We start from the raw sequence: 23,117 nt of genomic DNA, 5'->3' as shown, positions 1-23,117 counted from the left end.
GCAGTGCTCTTTTTAATTTTAACATACACAACTTTTAGCAGTAGAAAATGTTTAATAAATTTTTCTAGCAAATAGAAGTATATGATTGGCATTGACACGATTGGGAATCAACGGCTATTTTGCATTTAACAATTTTGTTGGAGTTAACAAATTTGTACAAAACATTCTACAAAAACTAGAAGGTTTTGTCCTAGTTTTGCACTTTACAACCCTACTATGCAACGTCACCATGAAATATCTCTCGTAAAGTTGCTAATTAGCATTGGTTGAATTCCCAGAAGCGTCTATCTTTTAATATTTGTTCTGGTTACAACACCTTGCTGTCATCCTTTCCGGTTAACCTTTCTTATCGCGTTGATTAGGTTTCATAAAATTTCTTTCTAAAATGCACCATGTAACACAGTTTCGAAATATGTAGATTATATATTGATTATATAAACCTGATTAAAGTCTTTCGTCATACAAACCACTTAACGTAGTTCCATCCGAAAATCGAGCTCAATTGTCAGTGAAAAAATTGTGATCAATCTCAAATCGTTCTTAGTCGAAAAACACTAGCAAAAATTATTCTCATATCTAGATTTCAGTTCAGGCTAGCTAAAATTTGTATTGTTACTTCTCATCAGAGAGCTTTCATGCATTTTGGTCGGTTAGGTGATGAGAATAGTTGACGATTTATATTTTAATTAAATAATAATCTGTTTTTTCTCTGTGTGATTCAATATATGGCACAACTGTACGCCACGTCCAGTCCGGCTTCTCAACATACCTCACGTTTAAGTTCACACTCACTTTCGAAGCAGTTTCTTCTGTAACCGAGAACAGAAGACATTTTGATTTATTTGGTGTACAGCGACTTGTTCAGATATGTTCAGATGCCAGCGGTCAAATTTTTAACAACGATAAAAACGTTCAATTTCCTGCCTAGTTACTGCGGCGTACAACCAAATTCGGTTCAAGACATTTGCCAAAAGAACAGTTTTAACTTCCTTCATACACTTCCGCTCTACATCTATCCGTTAGAATGTTGAATGATGTCCATAGTGAACGTGGAGCGCCAGCTCAAATTTCGAACAAAACGTTCAACTGTTATGTTCTCCGATGGATGGCAATGCTAACCATACTGACACCACACAGAACCACGGTGATAATACCCAACGTCATGTAGACAGAAGTAATCAGCCAAAAAGTGAACAAATACAGCGACTTGTTGCAGTATTTACCCAAAGCTGGATCATAGTTCGGTTCATAGATACGATAAATCCAGAACGAACCGATGATAAACCATCCGAGCATGAAGCAGTTGATGAGCGTCTGAGTGGGTGATTGCCGCAGTCGTTCCAATTCTCGCTCCTCGCGGCTGCGAACGCGCGTCGACAGATGCAACAGCTGTTTGATTACACTAAACCCACCGGCAACCAGCAAGAACACCGGAATATAGTCGTTTTGGGGACAATCGTAAAGGTAAATTGCTCCGAAAACTATCATACACACTGGAATGACTATTGTGATTCCCAAAATGATGGTGCAACCCACTGAAATGATGAGCAATAATAGAAATTGAGCACAAATAAAACTCTAGTAATGAACTTACGGGTTCCTAGTAACAAAATTGTGACGTTTTTTAAGAAGTCTAATATTCCTGTTGATGATTTGTGCGCTTCCCGAACGCGACCAAACAGCGAATCGTAAGATGGAGGCGGTGCATCCGGGTTAATTGCTTCTTCGTAACTGGGCGGATCCCCTCGGCGATTACCTCCGGAACAGTTGACGTGAACTATGATCACATTGCTAGGGGCAGTACTTTGGTTTGGTTGCTGATAATACTGACCACTGGCGGCTACTCTACTGTTCCCGGTGCTTTCCGCTTCGGTTGGAATCTGATTGTAGGAAGGCGGTGATGTTGGATTTGTGTTCATTGTTTCTATCCTATCTAGTTCACTTTGGTTGCTACCGGTCTGAAACATTTGAGACGAGAAGAACCGAACCATTATTCGACAGTATGAAACTGGAAAAGCGACGAACGGCGAAAAACTATTAAAACGATTAGTCAAGCACACTATAAGTCAACAATCTGAAGCACGTCTAATCAATCAAGGTCAAAACTCGCAACCCGATTCGGAGCGTACTACTGAAGCGATATAACAACTAATACCAGCAGATGCCGAGTTTCAATTAATCAAACGCAAAAGCAATATATCGCTCTAGAGTGTTATAATATTAGATTGAAAATGCCGAGATCAATCCTAATTGATCTTTTCACCTATCGTAACGCTAAAAACAAAACAAATATGCGACCACCACACCACCAGACAAAGGAATCCTCCCTGGCACACCTCTCGCTTACCTGTTGAACGCGTTGAACGTAAATGTCGTGATAGTTGACGATAGTTGCACCGTTGTCGTCTTCGTGATAGTTTCCGCCTGCGTTTGAATTTGTCGCCATTTGTACAAACTCAGGATGTGGTTCTCATATTACAACAGCCAAAACTACGTTCTACGTCTTGTGTCGCACTATTTCGATCTACAAACAACACTCGCGCGACGAAAACAGTAGCGGCAATGCTGCTGCTGACGAATCAAAACATTGATTTGATTGTCCGTTTTCTGATGTATTACGTTCTCGAGTAATGTTTCTGTAGGTTCTGTAGCTAGCTCAGAATTTCAGATTCCAAAGGTTTGACTCGATTTCGGCAATGGTTTTGTTAACTGCACATATTTTTATGTCGAACCTTGAACGTTTCACGACACGATGATGTCATCTTGGGTTTTACGAGCGCAAAGATGCCAGAAATTTTGAAAAAGTGTATTCATCCAACAATGAAGCATTAATAAAAATAAAAGTTTGTATGCTTTTTATGTTACAAATAAGCTTAGATTTAAAAGAATATGTTAGAATAAACAAATAAAATATTTTCACAGAATCAAGAGAAGCTGAAGGTTGAAACGATGCAGAATGCTTTAACTTCACCGTGAACACCAAGGTTTTGGACATCTGCCGGTAATCGGATATATTTACTTATCCGGCGGCTCTGCTGTTACCAATTTGCCCAATCTGCACTTTTATTTTTCGGTGCAGAAAGGAAATATTTCAATGCTGTCAAACGTGGAAATGCCATTACAGTGATGTCGGATCTGTCGAATGCAAAAAAAAAGTCTGCAATTTCCGTGGCATTTAAAATTTATATGCAAACATTTACGGCCTTTAGATCCAGCTTTTTACGAGCCATAATGGCGGACGTGTTCGTAATATTTAGGCAGTATTTGTGACATTTCCCTAATACATCGCACGTTTTCTTTCCGCGCGTTCACGGTAAAACTAAAGGAATGTACGGAAAGAAAACGTGCGATGCATTAGGGAAATGTCAAAGATGCTGTTTAAATATTACGAACACGTCCGCCATTATGGCTCGTAAAAAGCTGGATATTTAATGCAGTTTTATCAGTTTTATGCTTGAATCATTTAGAAATTTTAACAGATTTCTTTAAAATGTGTGTAGACCATGTAGACTTCCACAGATTATACTTCTCGAGTTAAAATTGCTGCGATTGCTGCACATAGTTTTAAAAATATTTGGCAGCACAGCAGCGAGAGTTGATAATAAAAAACAAAATTAAAACCTTGTGCGCTAGTGCGGTTCTACGTAACTACAGTTCTTACTTTTAATAATTATATCGTGTAAAAAGAACTATGTTGCCGCTACAAATTCTTGGCACCGCCCGGCTAAATCAAAAAACAGTTTTCGCTAGTTTACGGCCTGCGTTGGTGCGTTTCTATTCGTCTAAGACAGCAGCCAGTGGTAACAAAAGCACCACCGACGAGAAGATTGCTCCTTTAGATCCAGCTGAAGACGAAGTACCAGTAACCTTTGTTGACGATGAAAATCTGCAGGAAGCACGGGAAGCCAGGATCGAGATGCTTCGTAATAAATCGGCTTTATTGCCGCAGCATCGTAATATGTTGATCGGAAGACTACCGTACGAGGAATCCCAGTCGTGGATTCACGAAACGGTTAAGTACAAGCGCATGATGTTAGGCAGATACGGGCTGGAAAGCAGCGGTGTTGATCCTCGTGAGAAAGCTTGTTAATTATTTGAGTTTGCATTGAAATAACTATTCTTTTCCTTGTAGGAGTTGCTTTCCCCACTAAGCGGGAAGCGATTGAGAAAGCGGAATACGAACGAGTTGCTTTCCCTCACACCCTGAAGGATATGATGGAGTCTAACCGGAAAGCCAAAGAACAACGCAAAGCGGTTATACAGGCCCGAGAGAATGAAATTGCCAAGAAACTGGAGAAGCTAGACCAGTGGACAGCGGATTTGAATGCACGTATTGCTAAAAAGGAGGCGGACGCACGTGCGGCCAAAGATCGTAAGGATCGATTGGTGGAGGAAGTCCGACGTCACTTCGGGTTTAAAATCGATCCGCGAGATGAACGCTTCCAAGAGATGTTGGCTCAAAAAGAGAAAGAGGACCGTAAAAAGGTTAAAGAAGCAAAGCGAAAGGAGAAGGAAGTTCTAATGCTGGAGAAGTTGAAAAAGAAAACAGAACAAATGGAGGAGATTGTTCCTGTGGAAGAAAACGACGATAAAAAGTGAAAATACATGTTATTAGGGTTTGAAAATGTATTGAAGGAAGAAACACTACATTTTCCTTAGAATAAATTAGAATTGAAATTGGTCTAATTTACTAACGTTGTCCTCCCGCATCTGGATTTGTAGCTCCCGATATGAGAACTAGAATAACCACTGGTACTATGTACATCCACTGGAAAAAAAAACAGTTCCCATTATAAAGTACGTTTCCAAAATTGCCTTTTACAAATACTTACATATTTTGCAAAAAATCCTCGATTGTCTTTGGTTTCGCCACGTTCGCGGGCTTCACGATCACGTTCCATTTTTTGAATGAAGCTTGCGGTGTCCGGTATCGGAGCATTTTCCATGGCCTTAACGTACACATCGGTGTTAAACTCGTCCAGGACATCGGTATCGCGATTGGTCAAATCACGACAATCGCCGGTATTACCATTGTTCACCGATTGTGTAATTCCAACAACTGACCCGCTGTGATCGAGAGACACCCACAGCGCATCGGTGAGCTGCGATTTTACTAGAGCGCACTGGAAACTTGACATTAATTGCGGTTCATAACTTAAGACTTAAAACACTTACCGCCTTTGATGAAGTTAGAAGTTTAGCCCGAGATCCGTCTTCCGCCACTACATGCGCTTCCAATCGGTACAGGCGATTCTCTTCGGCTAACTGGCGCAATTGATGGCGATCCTGAGGTGATAGTGCTTCTTGAGAAACGCTAACCGCTCCAGTGTTTAGACTAGTGATAGTCACGTTACCCCGGGGGGTAAATTTGTGCGGCTCGTGCAGATCCAATGCATGGTATAGCTCAATGTTCAACCAGCCATCATATTCGAGGTGTGATTGCTGAAGGAGGTAATTCATTTCAATAGACGTTAAAATGACGGATTGGTACTTACCGCATTCAAAAATAATGCCAAATTTAGAATAAATAATAAAACTAATTGCTTCATAGTGGACTATTATTATTAGCAAGCGAAAAATCAAGTCAATGCGCTTAAAAAGTTACTTATCGATCGTCACACCACATAATAAACTCGACCGCTGAATTTTTTTTCTTGAGATAATGACAGTTCTTTTCAGTGAGGCCAATATTTTTGATCTGAGTGCAATTCTAATTTAAAAACTTGTATGCAAGTCTTCAAAAATTCAATATTTCAATTTCTGTTACCGTTACAGCACAGATAAACAAACGCGACTCTCGTTAATTTCATTGTCAATGCAAAAAACACTGACTTTCCCTAGATTTTTTCAAGGTAGACATCGTGCGGAGTAGCTTTTTGTAATTTCTGCTTGCCGAGTAAGAGCATGAATCCAGCTTTTTACGAGCCATAATGGCGGACGCGTTCGTAATATTTTAACAGCATTTTGAACATTTCTCTAATACATCGCACGTTTTCTTTCCGTACATTCCTTTAGTTTTACCGTGAACGCACGGAAAGCAAACGTGCGATGTATTAGGGAAATGTCAAAAATGCTGTTCAAATATTACGAACACGTCCGCCATTATGGCTCGTAAAAAGCTGGATATTCGGTGCTTTTCAGTATTGTACCAAAGAAGAAGCGGAATAAGCTGGAGTCTAGAAGCTAGAGCTGTTATTTCGTCGGATACCGTGTAAACGGTTCTCGTCTGTGGAATGGTTATAGAGTCTCCATCGCTCGGGATGTGGTATTAGCGGAGGTATCATTGGTGTCTAGCGAAGCGGAATTAAGATACCTGTTTCGAAATACAGTGGTTCCAGTGTTGAACTGGCCGGTTCTTTGATGGATCCTTCGACAACTGGCTCGGGTGATTCTTCAATGTAACCTTCATCTGATTCTTCGGCCGAGTGTTTGTTAACATCATCGACGTCGGTGGTTCCTGAGGCGGAGCCGTTGGATGCGGTTGACGTGTATGATGAAGAAGAATTCAATGAATGTAAGAATTCTAGAGATCTCTAGAGATTTGTCGAAGTCACGAAATTCGTCGTGTTCGAAATCCACCGACCAAAATGAGTGATTATTCTTAGGTTGCCTTTGCGCTCATTGCAGATTACGAAGGTAACATTTCGCAGGTCATCGATGAGTTGGAGTTTGAAGGCTCCTGTCTTCTGAGACCAACGGTCGAGTTTGGAGTCACATAACTCAAGAAGTTGGACTGTCAGGACTATCGTCACCAAAGGGTAGCGACGGCACATGGTGAGGACTGAGGAGTGTTTGTCGATAAATCTCGGTTTTATTCGTTGTTTAATACATATCCGGTTTGTCCAAGACGTTGCATGGGGATCCAGCGTCGCAAACAGGAAATCGAGCTTTGGCAAAGAGGCTACAATCGAAAAGTGGGCAATGTATAAAACCCTTATTAGACCGGTAGTTTTTATGGGCTTAAAACTGTGATGCAGCTCATGAAAGACAGATTTGCCGTGTTTAGCGGCGGTACTGCGGAGGATATTTGGCAGAGTACAAACTAAAAGCGGAGAGTAGCGGAGGCGGATGAATCACGATCTATGATTGCGATTTATGCCTCGATTCTGCATTCCGATCGGGCTCGTTCCGATCAGAAACGTCCCGATCGACGTGTATTATAGCATACGATGTATTCCGATCGAAGAGCAATTTCTGATCGGATCCGGCTCCGATCGGTATGTGGAATAGAGGCGAATGTTGAAACGGTTTAACTCTAAGAGGCTGCACCGCTAAATACGTAAGCCGGTGATAAACACTGCAACTATGGTAGTGCCACACAAGCGATAGAATGAAATAATTGAGAAAAATGCGATGCTCTCATTCCCGTTTAACAAAAGCGACGGAATTATCGTTTGTGTCACGTAGCTTCCTTTGCACGTGATTAGTCGAAGTTTGTTTAAGTTCACAAGAGAATTCTACTTATCGACAGATAAGGCTGGAATTATTTATAGCAATCGAGAAACATGAAATAAATCAACAATTCCGAACTAGAATTTAAGAAACCCCTGCAATCGTTGCATCGTCCATTATTGCACGTTAATTTACTGCGGCAAAGTAGTAAACATCAAAAATGGTTACATCATACATATTATAGAAGGTGTTAATGAAATATGAACAATCTCTGGTTTGAAATTTCGTCTGTCAATAATAATTGAGTCAAACCAGACATTTTGTTTGTCTCCACAATTTGCGCATGTGCAATTCACTATTTTTTTGACAGGCCAAGTTTTCTTTATGATTTACACTCGAATACCTGCCGGTGAATTTCGATTTGCAATTCCTTTGTTCAATCATGATTTGGAGGGATTATATTCGGTTGTTTTAGTGTTAATTGAGTTTTTCGAAAGATTATTGCCAAGTCTTCTTATCTCTTTTTCGCTCAACCGTTTTATGTACACAAGATATCGATTAAGCCAAATTAGTAGCTCAGCTATTCCCGTAGAGTGGGTTTCATAGTTTTGACCAAGTCCACTAATCGCTTGCTTATGACAACGCTACATCTGCGATCATCTTTGGTTTACTTACTTACGTATCACGAACTAACGTATTCTATTAATAGCTAAAACCAAGTGCTTGGTAATGAGTTTAAAACCATTGCACAATATCGTACGCGTTGCAAATTCGGTTGGTATTTCTGTTTTTTTTTCGGTTTTAGCTTCTCCCAGTTAAAATGGGCTGAAGCCTATTGATTAAGGTGAACCTCATTGAGAAGTTGATCACTGCCGATGGAACAGAAATAATGGTTTCCTAATCATCTTAAGCTAATTGCAAGTGAGAAGATCTCCTGTAACTTCAGAAGCTTCAAAGCTATTGGCTGGATAAGATGAGCAGTACAATGCAAATGGAAAGAAATTCGATACACTCAATTCTTTTTATGTCATATGTACAGCGAGATCCATTTATACAAAACATTTCTGCAAAACCCTGTAAGTAAAGTTTTCAATTACTTAATGATTTTACCTAGCAGATTCCGTAATTGATTCACATTTAACAGAGAAGGTAAATATACCATGTATACGTTGATAATTGCTAGCTTATTAAGCACAAATAAGAAGAAACTTAATCATAGTCAAAATTAAGTAGAATGGTAACACATGAAATGCTATTTTCTCCTGCATAGAGTGGTTCAGGTACCTGCAAGATTGCCCGTACTGCATTAAGTTGTTAGTCATATTTGCAGCATAGTTTTCGAACCTTATGCTTTAGCTGGTAACAAGTGGGTTAGTAAACGCCTAACGATTACAATAAAACAATAATTAGATCAGTACCTTTCTAAATTATCCCTGATTCGGTAAGCTTTCGAAGCGATTTGCGCCGTCGATGAATTTTCACAACCATCCGACAGTTTACCATCGCCGCTGTGGTTACTGATCGAAGGTAACGTGCACTTTGCGTCATTTGCAGGTTTCTCGCCGTTAGCAAGCCCGCTTTCTACCGATTTGTCCCCCTTACAGGTTCGAAGCAGATTTTTGTTCGACAGATATATGAGAGCTCCCATCACGAACAGTACACCGACGACGATGATCGAGATGATCACGGTTAGTCGGACATTCTCCGGCAGGCTGGAGTGTGGCGGAGGAATTTCCAGCTGATGCAGCCACGGATAATCTTCACCGATTTCCGGTGAAAAATCACGTTCTTCCGAAGAACCGTCATCCGTTCGCCACCAGGTCCAAATACCACCGAAATTGGCTGGATTCGCAGCTGGATCGTCCGGCTGGTTTCGTGGCTTAGCAGCAGATCGTTGGTAGATGTTTAGTTTATACTGCATTTCCGCTAATTTTTCTGGATATTTGTGGGAAATGTCGTTCAGTTCACAGGGGTCATTTATGATATCGAACAAACAAGGTCGGATCAGCGGATTGCAGAAGTTGATATCTTCTGGCATTCCGCAGTGGATTCGCGCGTGTTTCCGAAGATGTTTGATCGTATCCTTCGTCAGTGATTCATTCGACCATTTGGCGATGTCAGTTTCTAGGATTTTAGTCAAATATTCTTCGTCAGTAGGGATTATATCATTGGAGTCCAAAAGACCGAACCATTTGTCAAGATAACCATGCCTGGTAGATCCGTTTACGTACTTAAATCCGTTTTCCATGTAACTGGTGAAGCCGAAAATTTCATCGATTACGTGAAGAATTGCTCTGCGTGGGTTTCCGGTGTCGTAGGATAGCGCTTCCCACTGATCGATGCCATCGATTTCCGAATGTAGGTTGGTAAAAGGAATTTCTATGCCAGCTGCCGACGCCAGCGTCGGGAGCCAATCGGTAATGTGGACGAATTGATTCGAAACTCGCTGCCGTTCTCGCAACAAAGGACTCCAGAGAGCGGCCATAGTACGTGTCGCCCCTTCCCACGGAGAGTTCTTTTGCTGTTGAAAGAGAAAAAGTACAATGCTGAAATGGTCTATGAATAAGGACTGGTATGAAAACTTACTCCTTTCATAGGATAATTTGATCCGGTGTTGCTGTGCAACCCAACGGATGGTGCTCCGTTGTCTGACATAACAAGAATGATTGAGTTGTCCAGCATTTGTTTTTCTCGCAAGCTATTGAAGATTTCGCCAACACTGTCGTCCAGTTTAGAAATCATTGCTGTACAGATAAAATCCATTATGATTTATTCGGTTGTGATTAACTAGAAATGCTGAATTTCATTGCTTACCCGCATAGGTCCGCCTGTCGACGTCAGAAATGTACTCAAACTTCCTGATTGTTTCTTCTGGCGCTTGCAGAGGATCGTCTTCATTGCCGGAATGCGGGGCCAAATGGCTTAGAACCAAAAACAGTGGTTCTTCCGCATTATGATCCGAGATGATAGACTTAGCTGCGTCGGTAAAATGATCCGTGGCATAGGTTCCATTGGATTGCGCGTCGACGGTGGTATTTCGTCGCATGTCATAACCGACGTATTGCTTCTACTCGAAAACGTAAACTCAATATAAGTTTTTCAACATTCGAAGGAAATAGGTACTTACCTCAGGAGCGAGCATCTTCATAGTATGATTCCAGTAATCGATAAATGGCCCCAAATAACCAACATGGCTGTCGAAACCACGGTTCGTCGGTATGTACGACTCCGCAAAGAATCCCAGATGCCACTTGCCGACTAAGTGCGTTTTGTAACCCGCTTCCTTAAAATATTGCGGCATAATTTTCTGATCCAATCCCAAGCCCCACGGTTCGTCGGTGTCGATTACGTAATGCTGCATCCCGGTGTTGATCGAATTACGTCCCGTCATCAGCGACGCCCGCGAAGGCGTACACATTGGTGCCGCATAGTGCCGATTCAAGAGGATGCCATCGTAGGCCAGTGCATCTATGTTTGGGGTCGGAATCTGGTTTGAACCGTGATGTCCCACATCGTTCCAGCCCATGTCATCCGCAAGGATAATGACTATGTGTGGCCGCTTGGTGCTGTTTCCTGCCTTGGTTAGCTGTGGCCCCAGGAGCAGCACACTCGCCAGAATGGCACTCAGTGCAAACGTGGCTGGCATTGTTAACGGGTCTGTCGGTGGCGCGATATTACTCCGTCCTTTAGAGTAAGTAGCTGAAAAAGAGACGCGAATTGAGTATATACTATTTTATTGTACTCCAGTTCAAAGTGGATACAATGTTTCCCCATTAAAATTGTCTAGTCTTCGAGAGCCACTTGACGCAACATGTTCCAGATCGGAAACACCTTTTAATTGTTTTCTATAACACATACTACCTACATGTTTACCCGCTGAAATTACTGTCCACTTTACAGATTGAACTGGACTATAATAAGCATGGCTTCTTAAAGGATTTAATCGTTGGTTTATGGCTCGGATTAATTTATGACGAAGAAGATACTAAAGTTTCTCACACTTTAATGGATCAGAGATATTTTTAGAGTCATCACCCACCTATTAGAGTTATTACAGAATTCATTCGTAGCCTCTATCATCTATAAAATTATTATTGACAGAGGTGATGCCAAATTTGTAAAATATTTTTATTAGTTCAATCTAAAGATAAACTCTAGGTTCCACTGAAGCAACTATTATTTATGGTTTCAATCATCCCAACCCGGAAAAAAGTGAGCAAGACCAGTGGAAAAATCTGCTGAGAATTGCTAACTCAAACCTCAACACATTAACACTAGACATATTGCACGAGGAGCAATAGTGCCGACTAGTGAACTGCTGAAATTTGGGTAAGGTCGGCAATGGCAAATGCAAATAAAAGCTAAAATAAGATCGGCTGTTTATTTATAGCAAATTAACATTAATTAACAAAAGAATTAGCTTATGGTGAATATTGACTTTTTACGACATTTGGTTGTAACCGAAATGCCAGAAACTGTTTAAATCTGGTGTGATTTATTTAATGGACTGATAACCACTGAGTACCAGAATATCAAAAGTCAAACGTTTGCAAATTGTACACCAGGGAATAAACTACATTAAGTGAGGCAAAGTCAATGAATGCTGGGAAACTGGATAAAGAAAACAAAAACAATAAAATAAAGGGAAGACGGAAAATTATTTAAAAATATGTAAACAAAATAACAACATAGGTCAATTCAAATGAGATAAAACTGATACAAAAGCAAGACAACGCTAATGTTCTAATGCGCGACTATGGTCTACATACCTATGCCAATGGGGGCAACAAAGATCGGACGATCTTGAACTATAACGACGTGTATTGATTGAGTTATAACTAAGAACTGATTTATTCAGATTGTCATCTGGCTTACATAAGAAATCTAACAAAAGTATAAGCTTAGCTTTGTCATTACAATACATTATTGTCCAATAAAAGAAAGCTATCAGTATTCAATGTCTTGCATTTTGCTTTGCGCTTTTTATTGTCGCAAGCGAATTGTATCATTGCACGTAACGTTACCACTATTGTCCATGTTTCATTGTTGGCATTGGTGTTGATGATGATCGAGAGATGATTGTCGGTAGATCTCATCTTTCATATCTAACGCTTAACTCGTTAAATTATTTCAAGTCAGATATATTACATATTACCTCAAATTAATCATATAAAATGCTTAGAATAAAATTAGAACGTCGATCATTAAATTCTGTGTCCTTTTCCTTTTAACAATTGGAAAAACGAATTCACGGAATTATTTTCGACAAAATTGTTTGACGCAATCATGATGATGAGGATGCGTGAACGTATATTCAGAACTTTGTTATCTTGCTGCATACCAAAAATGTCAGGTAAACTGGTTTGAACACTTGTTTTACATTCTTGTGCAAAAAATATTCATAAATGACTTTAGGAGCGAATGACGCATGGAGGATTTTTTTCTGTTTAAAGGTTAAGACAGAGAAACTTTAGCTAATATCAGAATGATACTTTCAATGATTGTTCTTCCATAATTTGCCTGAAGAGTATCCAAGCTAAGATTACATTACAAAAAGTATTCTTCGAAATCCAACAACTCCTCTGATTGATTCAGGAAATTAAGTGAAATAACAGCATTTATTTGCTGTGTTGGTTCCACCCTATCTTCCAGCTTCCAGCTTCATAATCGATCAATATTCTTCAATCGGTCCCAACACCATAGGGTATTGACCGAATCCCGCTTTTTTTTTCAAACCACAATGACGCCATTGTGGTGCTAGCTTTTTATTTTGCAGTCTTGCTGGACACTCTGCCAATCGGACGAGGTATTCTCGTCCTTAATCCTCGTTCAGTAATTTCCTCGAAAACGATCTTGCAGTACATTTCATCATCCATAACGATGCAATCGTATTTTGTCAACAAATTTCTGTAAAGTTCTCGTTTGCCTTCAGATATTACTTTGCTTCACGGCCTGCTTTGTAAGTTCCTAAATCGGCCGTCTTCTTTACTTTCTGGACATATTAGGGTAGTTGATCCAATAGTTGTGGTAGTACCAATAGTTGCGCTATTATTCATTATTAATGCATATTTTCGTCACCGTAGCATTTTAAATAAAACAATTACATTCATTATATAAAACAGGTTTTTAGAAGTATTGGTAGTTAGACTACACCATTTAAAATTAAAGCATTATTTGCTAAAATGCCAATTTTCCAAAATCCAACGCACAGTTGGAGCGCACAACTATAGGCGCTCATCTATAGTTTTGCTACGATGTTTTTTCACTTAGCAACCTACCAATGTATATGGAATACCACAATTAAAGGAACATCAAACTTAATTAAGGAAACATTAGCGCAACTGTTGGCACAATATAATTGAATCGGAAAATTCATTTTTTCTTTATAAAGCTTCTCGTACAACGAAAGCAATTGTCTTGCCTTGTGACAAATACCTTGTATTTGATAAATTTATATCCCACAAGCATTAACTGAAGCATATACCTCAATAAACAAGCAAAATGAAGTTATATTGTGCTTAGTGGCGCAACTAATGGATCATCTACCCTATAGCAAAACACCTGGCATTTACGTCACGTTTCTCGATGATACGGTTTGTTTGAAAAGAACCATCACTTTCAAAATAGCTTATGGGATTAGCAGCTTTTACTTTTCTTCCATTTCCAGGTTTCTTTATTTATTTATTTGGGATAATTCATCTGACCTTTAATTTGTCTACATGAATAAAATTTAACTTAAATAAAATCCAAACTACGTAGCTTGTGCGCAAACAAGTGCGTTGGTTCACCGAAATTGAACAAATTCTTGTCGGTGGTCAGATGTTCTCCAAATTGTGTCAGGAATAATACGAGAGTACACGCGCTTGCTCCGACGACGCCACTTCACTTCTTCACTTTTACCAGCAGAGAGCCGGGTAGCTCTTGCTGCATCAAAAATTACTCTCTACTGTACTCGGTCCTTGACTACTCGTCACCAATTGCCTGTGAGCGTCTCGACACACGCAAGTCGGCTTCAACCTGGTCGAACCAGCACGATGGGCCCCACTATTCCTGGTGCCCCGCCAGTGGGATTCTTGAAGAGAACGGATTTTCAGCACAGTCGTCCGGCATTTTCGCGACGTGGCCGTCCAAGTGGTGCCTGAAGTTCGCGGTTCATACGACTGCGCGCCACTCTGATGCTTTTGTTCATGGTTCATCTGATGCCCTGTTCATGGTAGTAGTGAGGTTGTTGAAGAGAACCGGCGCACTGTCGTTCGGCATCCTCACGACTTGATCGGCCTACCGTAGCCTACCGATTTTCGCCAGATGTAGAGTAGGAATCTCTCCAAACAGTGCCATAGCTCGTGGTTCATACGTCTGCGCCACTCTTCGCTTTTAAGGTTGTAACCCATCAAATATCATGCGCAAAACTTTTCGCTCGAATATGCAAGGGCGCGTATATCCTCCGTGAGCAGCGTCACAGCTTCAAGTCCATGAAGAACTACCGGGCTTATAAGGGATTTGTACATTGCGAGCTTCGTACGGCGGCGGATGCTTTTTAATCTTAGTGTTTTACGAAGGGCAACGTAATTTCGCTTTAATGATCAGCAGTACGCCAGAAACATCACCGCGGTTTCAAGCGATCCCAAATACAGGAGTTCATCTACCACTTCTAGTTCGTCGCCGTTTGAGCTAGTGATGTCCGAAATTTTCAATTATTCGATTACCGATTAATCGGCGAGCGTTGTCTGCACTAATCGATTAATTCAACTATTCGTGCTAGTGGTATTCGATTAGAAATATTCGAATATTTTTTTCATTTATTCGATTAATCGAACGATTATGAACGATTAGCGGGCATTATTCGGGGATTATTCGCATTCATATTATTTCCTTTGAACTATTCGATTAATTCAACTACTCGTGCTGGCAGTATTCGATTAAAAATTATTCGAATATTTTTATAGTTATTCGATTAGTTGAATTAATCGAGCGATTAACGGACATCACTAGTTTGAGCATCTTCTTCTTATGTATCGAATATAAACGACCAATTGATTTTTAGCTTTTCTTTTCTCCGTCTAACGCAGATTGTCTTCGCTGTCCCGCTTTCATCTAGAAAATATAGGATCACCTTAGTCTCAACCGATCAAGTTGTGGTTGCTAAAAAATATTCCAGCGTCTGAAGTTGTATTCAAAAGTGTTGATTACGCCACTGATAAAATTATTTAAAAGGTCACTACAAAAGCGCAATATCCCTAAATTGTGGAAATACTTCCTGTTCCCTGTCCACAGGAGAGATGTCCAGAATTATAGAGCTCTGTCACTAACGTGTGGTGCTGTTCCAAAGCTTTTGAGATCATCATCAATGTGGTACTTTTTCTTCTTCTTCTTCCTCTTCTTTAGTAGAGCCAGGAAAGTTCATCCTGTATCAATAACTCGTCTCAATTCCACTCCGGCTTGCTTCCTGAGCTGCTCGTCGTCTTCGACCGCTGCGACACACGCACGTTAGCTGGTCGAGGTCGTTGAGCCTCTCTATTCCTTATGGCGGTGGAGTCCTTGAAGAGAACACATTTCGTCGCACGTCCGATATGCTCGCACAGTTGCCGGCCCACCGTAGCCTCCTAGCTTACGCAAGGTGTACGAAGGGAATCTCTCCAAGGAATGCCTGCAGCTCGTGGTTCATAGGCCTGCGCTACTCTTCACTTTGCACAAAAGTAGTTTGCAACACTTTTCGCTAAATACGGCAAGTGCACGTATGTGTTTCGTAAAGACCCTCGCAGAATTGGTACTTTACGGTTGCGTTGGCGTTAATCTGACAGTTCTCCCATACAATTTGACAGATTATCTGTCAAATCTTCGCAGACGCCACCATAAAGTACTAATTCTGCGCGGGCCTTAAGCCTTGTTACAAGTCCGTAAATTATCAGCATCGTACGGTGGCGTATGGTCCTTAAGGTCCAGACATAATGCATACGGATTTTACTACGTTGCGAAAATTTGACAGAAAACCCATGTAAAAACTGTCAAATTGCCGCAACGTAGTAAATCCGTATGCATTGTGTTTGGGGCTTTAATCGGGACGTCTTGCGGCTCCAATTTCCAGCTTGAATGCATCAGTGGTTCGTCCCAATTAGCTTCTAGGTACGATGCTAGTCTAACAAGCCAGTTATCGTATGTTCGAATTTCGGCTTGGAGCTAGTAAGATAGTTGCACTAGCCCGTAATTACCTTGTACTCTAAAAGCCCGTTGCAACATCTGGTGATAAAGAAGGATCAAGTTCAAGTTGCTTTTTTGCATGGTAGAATTTCCATACTCATATATTTGATTTTTGAAGCATGGATGCTTAGCCCGATCCTCATAACTTTCGTTTTAAATCTGGCGTATATTGCTTCTACCGTCGTAAATATTTTAGCGATCCGAGGAGTTGCCTATTCTTGCTGTTGCTACAGCACTATAGCTATAGCTATAGCTCACTCGCCGAAACACACAGACATAAGCAATTAAGCATGAGCGATGCACTACCGTACACTTACTTCAGCTGTTTATCCAGTGTAGATACCTAGGATCAGTATTGCGAAGCCCGCACTCGTGTGGTTTAATTTTCTTACACACGCGTGCTCGTTTTAAGGAACACGCCCGCATAAGTATCGCTTTCGAATTCTCGCTCTTATTTCTTCGTGCACTGCGACGAGTTTTTGCGAGTGTTTATTTAGCTAACAGCCACGGTCGTCACTCTTGCTCGTTATTGCAGCCCGAGCTCGCCCCGAGGGCTCGCACTCGCGTGTAGATCTGAGCGTGAGATGAAGAAGAAAAGGAAAATCTGTATCCCAGTGTATCGCTAGCCCTTACGGGGAGCTGGCTGCTCACGAGTTGTTTGCCTCGTGAGTGGGCTATGCAGAAAGACGCTACGAGGTTGTACGTTCTCCATAGTGTAGGTAGCAGAATGCCTAGCATAGCAACGGCGGCTGTTTGGAGCTGATGTTTATCTACATTACATATTACAAATTTATAGGTTCATTTTTTATATAAATAAAGCTGTAATAATACAATGGAGACACATAATGCTTTGTTTTTCTTTGCATGGTAACAAAGATTTTCGGCAAAGAAAGACCAGAAAAACCGCTGACTCTACCAGTGATGTCCATTTTCTCCATTGTAGGCTTCAAGCTAATATTTTTTTCTAAAAATACTTTCAAATACCTTTTATTTAATACATGGACATTTTTAGAAATTATCACACAGGCTAAATCCAAGTGTTGGGGTCAATCCCGGTATATTAACGCCTCTCAGACCGAGTAACCGGATTCAATTACCAACCCCGCAGAAGTCACGAGTTAAAGTGACTATAATCAAACAAAAAAGCCCAAGTGTTGCCGTCATTCAAGAGATTTTCTATACGGGCATAGATAGACGACTTATAACTGAAAACAATAATCCAAGATTCAGGAAAAATATTTTCTGCAAAAAGTTTTTCACAAAATGAAAGTGAAAATTTTCCAAAACTATTTGGCGTTCCATAAGTTCCAAAAGTCCAAAACACTATTTTCTATTTTTGAAAAAAAAAATTAATCCAAAATCACCAAAATCATTCAAATCTGACGGTAAAAATGACCTATTCGAACTATCATAACTCAGAAGAGGGCATCTCAAACGCCAAATGAAAAAAATCAGATCTAAAATTTTTCGAAAACACAAGATTTAAGCAAAATCGGGACACTTTTAAATTTCGTTAGTACATTTTTGAGGGTAATTCTGATATAAGATATGCACTTGTATCCAATTTCCATTTTTATCCCAATTCCATTTCTATAAAATGTTTTGTTTATTAAACTGGAACCAATTCATTTTGCTTATTCCACATTCCGTTATAATTTTGAATAAATAATAAATTGAATAGAGTGTTGGACAAATTTTTTGGTTTGTTTTGATATATAAAAGCATTTTAATTTGTTTGAAAACAACAAGACAAACAATAAAAAAAATCGGTAATAACAGCAGTCAAGCGGCAACATTACCAACTGCATGGCATTTACCTTCACTTTCCGCTTCATTCACTGTCTGTGCTGTGCCGTAGTTCCAGGTACGTAGTCAGAATTTTTTTACAAGGAAAACCAAAAGTTCTGCACCATGTTACTAACTACTACGCCGTGAAAACCTGCGCCATTAACTTCATTTGTATCTTTAGCGTAAATGCAGCTTCGAACGTTAATGATTGATATTCGCGTTTCAAGTAAACTGCCTCGATTCTGCTTCCAATGATTTAACGCATTTTAAAAATCTCAGTGAAAAAATGTACAGTCCGTAATTTCTCTAACTTTTTTATACTCCCTCGTTTGAAAATTCCTGAATATGCAATAGAAGCTACGAGCCATCTTCTCACAGATTACATTTTTAAATTGATAGGTAGACCTCGGTCAATAACTACAAAAACCAACAGAAAACTGTACACACTTAAAAAAAAGCGCCGAAGTCGGCTAAATTTTGCCGAGATTTGGACAGCCGAGCGTTCGGTAAATTTTTTTATGATGCCAAACGTTAGTAAAGATCCGTAAACGTCGATTTGCAAAACCGAAATTTTTACCGAACGCTCGGCTGTCCAAATCTCGGCAAAATTTAGCCGACTTCGGCGCTTTTTTTTAAGTGTGTAGGAAAACGTTAATCTTGGTTGAAGGTGATTTTGAAAGCCATCAGTAGATATATCCCAGAGAAGTTTATCCTTAATTTTCATACGCTACACTAATATTTCATCACAACGTACTGGCTATCTACAGAAATGAAAGCACAACAGCCAGCTGGTAAAACGCTTCCAAAAACAGAGTGCTGAAGAAAACGTGCTTCACTGCACAAAATCTCTTTCCGTTCTGTCGAATGTTATGTTAATCACTTTGCTAAATACATTTAGCACCTTCTAGCGTCCGATCTCGAATGAGTTAATCAAACAACAATCAGCTCTACTGCCCGTGAAACGGACCTTCAAATTTCGCGGCTATTTTTCCTAAATTAGTGCTTTCGGTCAATGATTTCGTGTGCAAATGTAAATAAACAGATTGATACCTTATTGTCGGTTTAGGTACAAACAATGAACAATTCTAATGAATTTGTAGGTCGCGTTACCCTACAGTGCTGGAGGGTACGACTTCCAACGACTTTTATCATCAAATCACTTTACATCATTGCTATAGAGTAGACACATTTTAAATTCTATCATTGGTGTGCCCTATTTTCACCCCAAATAATATATTTGATATTAAGCTAAGGGTGTCCCTGCGACTCAATCTAAACCAAGTTCAACGAACCCCATGTTTACTCTTTTACTACTGGCACGGTTCACTAACGGGCGTACTACTCACTGTGTCAAATTCCGCGTATACTTCTGAGTCTCCCTTCTGAACAACTCTAGTTTGTTCCACGTTCTTCCGCGCGATCGTCCTGGTCAGTTTCACTTTCAATATCTCGTGCCGCTCGCGTGCCTGTCGTGAACCTCTAGCATCTAGCTAACCCCAAAGTGTCTATCGCAAGAGGCTTCACCGGACACAATCAACCAACCAGACCGCAGACAAACCGCGAACTGAATCAGCATCTTCAATGGGACACTTTAAATAAATCTTTACTAACGGCTGGAACGATACAATTTAATTAGCTTCTCGATAAGTATTGGTCGCAGTCATGCCTCCACGTGTGCCTTCAAAATTCTGCCGCCCATCGTTGCTATTGGTTATCACACACTCATTAACACACCGGCTGTTTGTGGATAAGAAAAGTAAACTGTACCTGGCCGCGTCAGATGTTTTCGTCTGTCTCCTCGCTGCCAAGATCGTTGGCTCCTGGTCAAGGAAGCACGCGCGAACCGATGTCGCTCTATTTAGCAACCTCAACAACCGCCAAACCACCGAACACGACCACTGCACAATTTAAATTAATAAATTTATTATATGACGAAGCTGATGGTCCTGGAAGCGAATGGTCGGAATCAGTTGCTCTCGGCCACCACAACGCAACGGTGCGAACTTCACACTATGTCGTGCCAAACCCGACTGTCAGAGCTTGTTCCGCATGTGTGCAATTCGAGCAAACATCGGCGACGTTCTGGAAAGCTAACGACGCATGCTTTCGTCAATCTACTTTTAGCGAGTGATTACGACGCTCGATATGTATGCTAGCTGGCCGCTCTCCTCTGCGAGAGAGCCTGTTTTCACTGATGTGGACCGGTTCGAAGGAGTCTGCCTATAGAGCATGCGGCGCAGTATCTAAGACTGCATATCTGTTTGCTGGTACCAATCTTGACCAGCGCGAAAGGAAAATCCATTGCCGGTAGGTCAGGATTGGCGGCAAAAGAGACGCCGCTTTACGTCAAGCTCCTTTTTATTGGTTTACTTTTTTGGTTTAGAATTTTTAATAGTGATGTACCTCTTGGGAATTGCCTACATTCATTTTTCAATGCAAACCCCAACCACTTGAATAGTTTCAGATTAGCATGGGGCATATACTAGTGCATTATTGAAACTAAACTCATAAATAACTCCATCGGAATAAATTCAAATTGAACCTGTCACCTGTTTCAACATTATTAAAAAGTACACAATACAGTGTTTATGGATTGCAATAAATTTTTACACGTGCATCCTAAGCTTAGCGCGTAATCGTTCCTGTTGCCGTCAGTTGATTGTTATAGGTAGGTGTGATTGTTTTGTTTTCAATTTTTTCAATCTGTTTTCAATCTGTCTTTGGCGTTATGCTTGTGTTACAAAAGATTTATTTTTAGTGAGCTAGATTGTATATTTATTTAAAAATTTTGTCAGGTGGGAATTTTTAAAACTTATCGTACAGGTTTGGGACGAAGGATCACAGAATTTTTGAATCATAATGCATAACACTATCGTAAACCTTTTGTCGCTAAAAGATTATGGATTTGCATTGGCGTAGCTAGAGGGGGTGCCTGGGGTACCAGGCCCCCTCCAGAATTCTGCAGGCCCCCTCCAGAAATTTTCCTCATTGGAATTGGAAACCGGGAAAAAACTCAGTGTATATGTTCCCGCTGTGTAGATATTTTCTTTTTCACTGGGCATCGCAAAAGCGTAGTTGTCGTCATCGTCAGTAGCTTAGTATAGCCACCCCGGTTCATGCTGTTTCAATTTTCGTTGCACTGTAGCCTATTGACTTTCGCCAGATGACGACGGCAATCTCTCCAAACAGTGCTTGTAGCTCATGATTTATACGTCTCCGTTACTCTCCGCTTTCAGTTTGTACTCCGCCAAATATCGTCCGTAGTATCTTCCGCTCGAAAATCACGTATGGCTAGCGTTTTGCGGAGGGCTAAGGAAGCCTAATTTCCCGCTTGAATGCGCAACTAGATCTTCTTACTAGTGTTGCTGTCCGTGTGCACCAGCAATACCAAATACACGAACCCGCCTGCCACTTCTCGATATAAAGGCACGCATTTGTTCCCTTTGAGCCCAAGACGCATTTACGTTTAGAACATTTGTCCTAGATTCCAATTTCGTCGAATCACCCCTTCAAGTGTAATGTTGAATAGCATGCATATAAGCCGTCACCTTGTCCCAACTTTCGCCGCGTCTCAAAGTAACTCGAAAGTATCCCCGAGATGCACACAAAACTCTCACAACACTCTCTCCAATGTAGCTCTGCTCAGTTGCGTCAGTTTATTCAGAAAACCGTTTTCGTGCATTATCTGCCATAGCTGGTCTCAACCGACTGTATCGTATCTTGTTTTGAAATCAATAAAGATGTGATGCGCGGACAGGTTGTATTCACGACATATCTGGTAATTGCGCAGATCCTCATCAAGTCCGCCTGGTTTCCTACAAAACCTTGTGCTATCGGTGACAGCCAGAGTAACAAGATCATAATCAAAATTCAAATTTTTGGAAGGCACCCCCTAGGCCCCCTCCAGGGGAAGTTCCTAGCTACGCCAATGTGGATTTGGGGTTGAAGTAATAAATATTTAGTAATAAAAACTTACAACATAGTTTATCCGACTTTTTTTAAGTTTTGGAGATGAACTCTGTGAAAAATTTCTCACATATAATGTTTTTCCTGAATAGTTGGAAACTTAACATAGGTTTACATAAAAGAGCATTTTTACTCTGTGAAACTTGTTCTGTGAAACTTGAGTATAGATTGTTTTCCTTGTGATAAGTTGAACGTTTTCTACTGCTGACCGTAAATTTAATCCTCCACGCTCCCCCCAGAACTGCATCCGACCAAAATACCTGCATCTTCTAAAGTAGCTTTGTCTTAAAGGCATCTCCAGTTACCGGAGTCCCTGAATTTTTCAGAGCGATCATTATTGAGCTGTACTCATCCGAAAGACAATACAGCAGCAACTCTCCAATCGATTTTTCCGAAATTCCGATATCTTGAAAACGGGATCGTATCTATGAGTCTTCGAAATTGCCTCATTCACATATTCCAATATCGACGAACCAAGGCTTCCAACGTCTGTCTTCATCACCTTCCGCAGAAGTCATACTCGCCTAGTAGGTCCAGAATCTTCAAACGCTTTCTCTAGGTTGTCCCAGACTTGTAATTCATCGGGTCCAAGAGTCGGGTTTGAGCTTTGGAGAGGTCTTTGAGTTCGAACGCCAAACTTCCTAGTGGCCCAGTTCTTTCATCCGTACAACCGTTCGATTCCGGCTAGATTTGAAAATCCGTGAACTTCCGTAGATTAACATGCCGAACTGATACTTACTTACTTAATTGGCCTAATGTCTTATGACAAGGCC

At 40.6% G+C, this 23,117-nt stretch overlaps 4 protein-coding genes across 5 annotated transcripts; 1 reads left to right on the top strand and 3 right to left on the bottom strand.

Annotated features, from left to right (window-relative positions):
- Positions 1-412: 412 nt before the first annotated feature.
- LOC128736949 (uncharacterized) lies at positions 413-2,757 on the bottom strand. The gene is made up of 3 exons (XM_053831464.1): positions 2,348-2,757; positions 1,595-1,958; positions 413-1,535 (listed from the first exon to the last, which is right to left on the bottom strand). The coding sequence occupies exons 1-3, from the start codon at positions 2,444-2,446 to the stop codon at positions 1,090-1,092; spliced, it is 909 nt and encodes a 302-aa protein (XP_053687439.1). The 5' UTR covers positions 2,447-2,757; the 3' UTR covers positions 413-1,089.
- A 906-nt stretch (positions 2,758-3,663) lies between these two features.
- Positions 3,664-4,676, top strand: LOC128734612 (growth arrest and DNA damage-inducible proteins-interacting protein 1). The gene is made up of 2 exons (XM_053828893.1): positions 3,664-4,073; positions 4,133-4,676. The coding sequence occupies exons 1-2, from the start codon at positions 3,692-3,694 to the stop codon at positions 4,597-4,599; spliced, it is 849 nt and encodes a 282-aa protein (XP_053684868.1). The 5' UTR covers positions 3,664-3,691; the 3' UTR covers positions 4,600-4,676.
- LOC128734613 (ER membrane protein complex subunit 10) lies at positions 4,606-5,617 on the bottom strand. Its single transcript, XM_053828894.1, has 4 exons — positions 5,496-5,617; positions 5,176-5,442; positions 4,833-5,123; positions 4,606-4,768 (listed from the first exon to the last, which is right to left on the bottom strand). Exons 1-4 carry the CDS (start codon positions 5,547-5,549, stop codon positions 4,691-4,693), a joined length of 690 nt encoding a protein of 229 aa, XP_053684869.1. The 5' UTR covers positions 5,550-5,617; the 3' UTR covers positions 4,606-4,690.
- A 2,284-nt stretch (positions 5,618-7,901) lies between these two features.
- Positions 7,902-20,681, bottom strand: LOC128738883 (arylsulfatase B-like). 2 transcript variants are annotated; one of them, XM_053834340.1, is made up of 7 exons: positions 20,146-20,681; positions 19,725-19,991; positions 10,520-11,091; positions 10,207-10,459; positions 9,979-10,136; positions 8,811-9,913; positions 7,902-8,466 (listed from the first exon to the last, which is right to left on the bottom strand). In XM_053834340.1, the coding sequence occupies exons 3-7, from the start codon at positions 11,036-11,038 to the stop codon at positions 8,442-8,444; spliced, it is 2,058 nt and encodes a 685-aa protein (XP_053690315.1). In that variant the 5' UTR covers positions 11,039-11,091; positions 19,725-19,991; positions 20,146-20,681; the 3' UTR covers positions 7,902-8,441. The 2 variants fall into 2 exon arrangements, with proteins under 2 accessions (XP_053690315.1, XP_053690316.1); XM_053834341.1 differs by lacking the exon at positions 19,725-19,991.
- Positions 20,682-23,117: the final 2,436 nt, after the last annotated feature.

This window comes from Sabethes cyaneus, chromosome 2 (genome assembly GCF_943734655.1).
Source record: "Sabethes cyaneus chromosome 2, idSabCyanKW18_F2, whole genome shotgun sequence".
Lineage (NCBI taxonomy): Eukaryota > Metazoa > Arthropoda > Insecta > Diptera > Culicidae > Sabethes > Sabethes cyaneus.
The sequence above is the reverse complement of the archived record's forward strand: the minus strand, read 5'-3'. Positions and strand labels throughout refer to the sequence as shown.

Bases quoted from the DNA above. Each gene is read 5' to 3' on its own strand.
- LOC128734613 (XM_053828894.1), bottom strand. From the start codon at position 5,549: ATGAAGCAATTAGTTTTATTATTTATTCTAAATTTGGCATTATTTTTG. The intron at 5,443-5,495 runs GTAAGTACCAAT...TACCTCCTTCAG, and splicing joins TGGCATTATTTTTGAATGCG to CAATCACACCTCGAATATGA. The intron at 4,769-4,832 runs GTAAGTATTTGT...TTTTTTTTCCAG, and splicing joins GAGGATTTTTTGCAAAATAT to TGGATGTACATAGTACCAGT.
- LOC128734612 (XM_053828893.1), top strand. From the start codon at position 3,692: ATGTTGCCGCTACAAATTCTTGGCACCGCCCGGCTAAATCAAAAAACA. The intron at 4,074-4,132 runs GTGAGAAAGCTT...TTTTCCTTGTAG, and splicing joins AAGCAGCGGTGTTGATCCTC to GAGTTGCTTTCCCCACTAAG.
- LOC128738883 (XM_053834340.1), bottom strand. From the start codon at position 11,038: ATGCCAGCCACGTTTGCACTGAGTGCCATTCTGGCGAGTGTGCTGCTC. The intron at 10,460-10,519 runs GTAAGTACCTAT...GTTTTCGAGTAG, and splicing joins TGAAGATGCTCGCTCCTGAG to AAGCAATACGTCGGTTATGA. The intron at 10,137-10,206 runs GTAAGCAATGAA...TTATCTGTACAG, and splicing joins CGACAGGCGGACCTATGCGG to CAATGATTTCTAAACTGGAC.
- LOC128736949 (XM_053831464.1), bottom strand. From the start codon at position 2,446: ATGGCGACAAATTCAAACGCAGGCGGAAACTATCACGAAGACGACAAC. The intron at 1,959-2,347 runs GTAAGCGAGAGG...CAAATGTTTCAG, and splicing joins ACGTTCAACGCGTTCAACAG to ACCGGTAGCAACCAAAGTGA. The intron at 1,536-1,594 runs GTAAGTTCATTA...TCATCATTTCAG, and splicing joins AATTTTGTTACTAGGAACCC to TGGGTTGCACCATCATTTTG.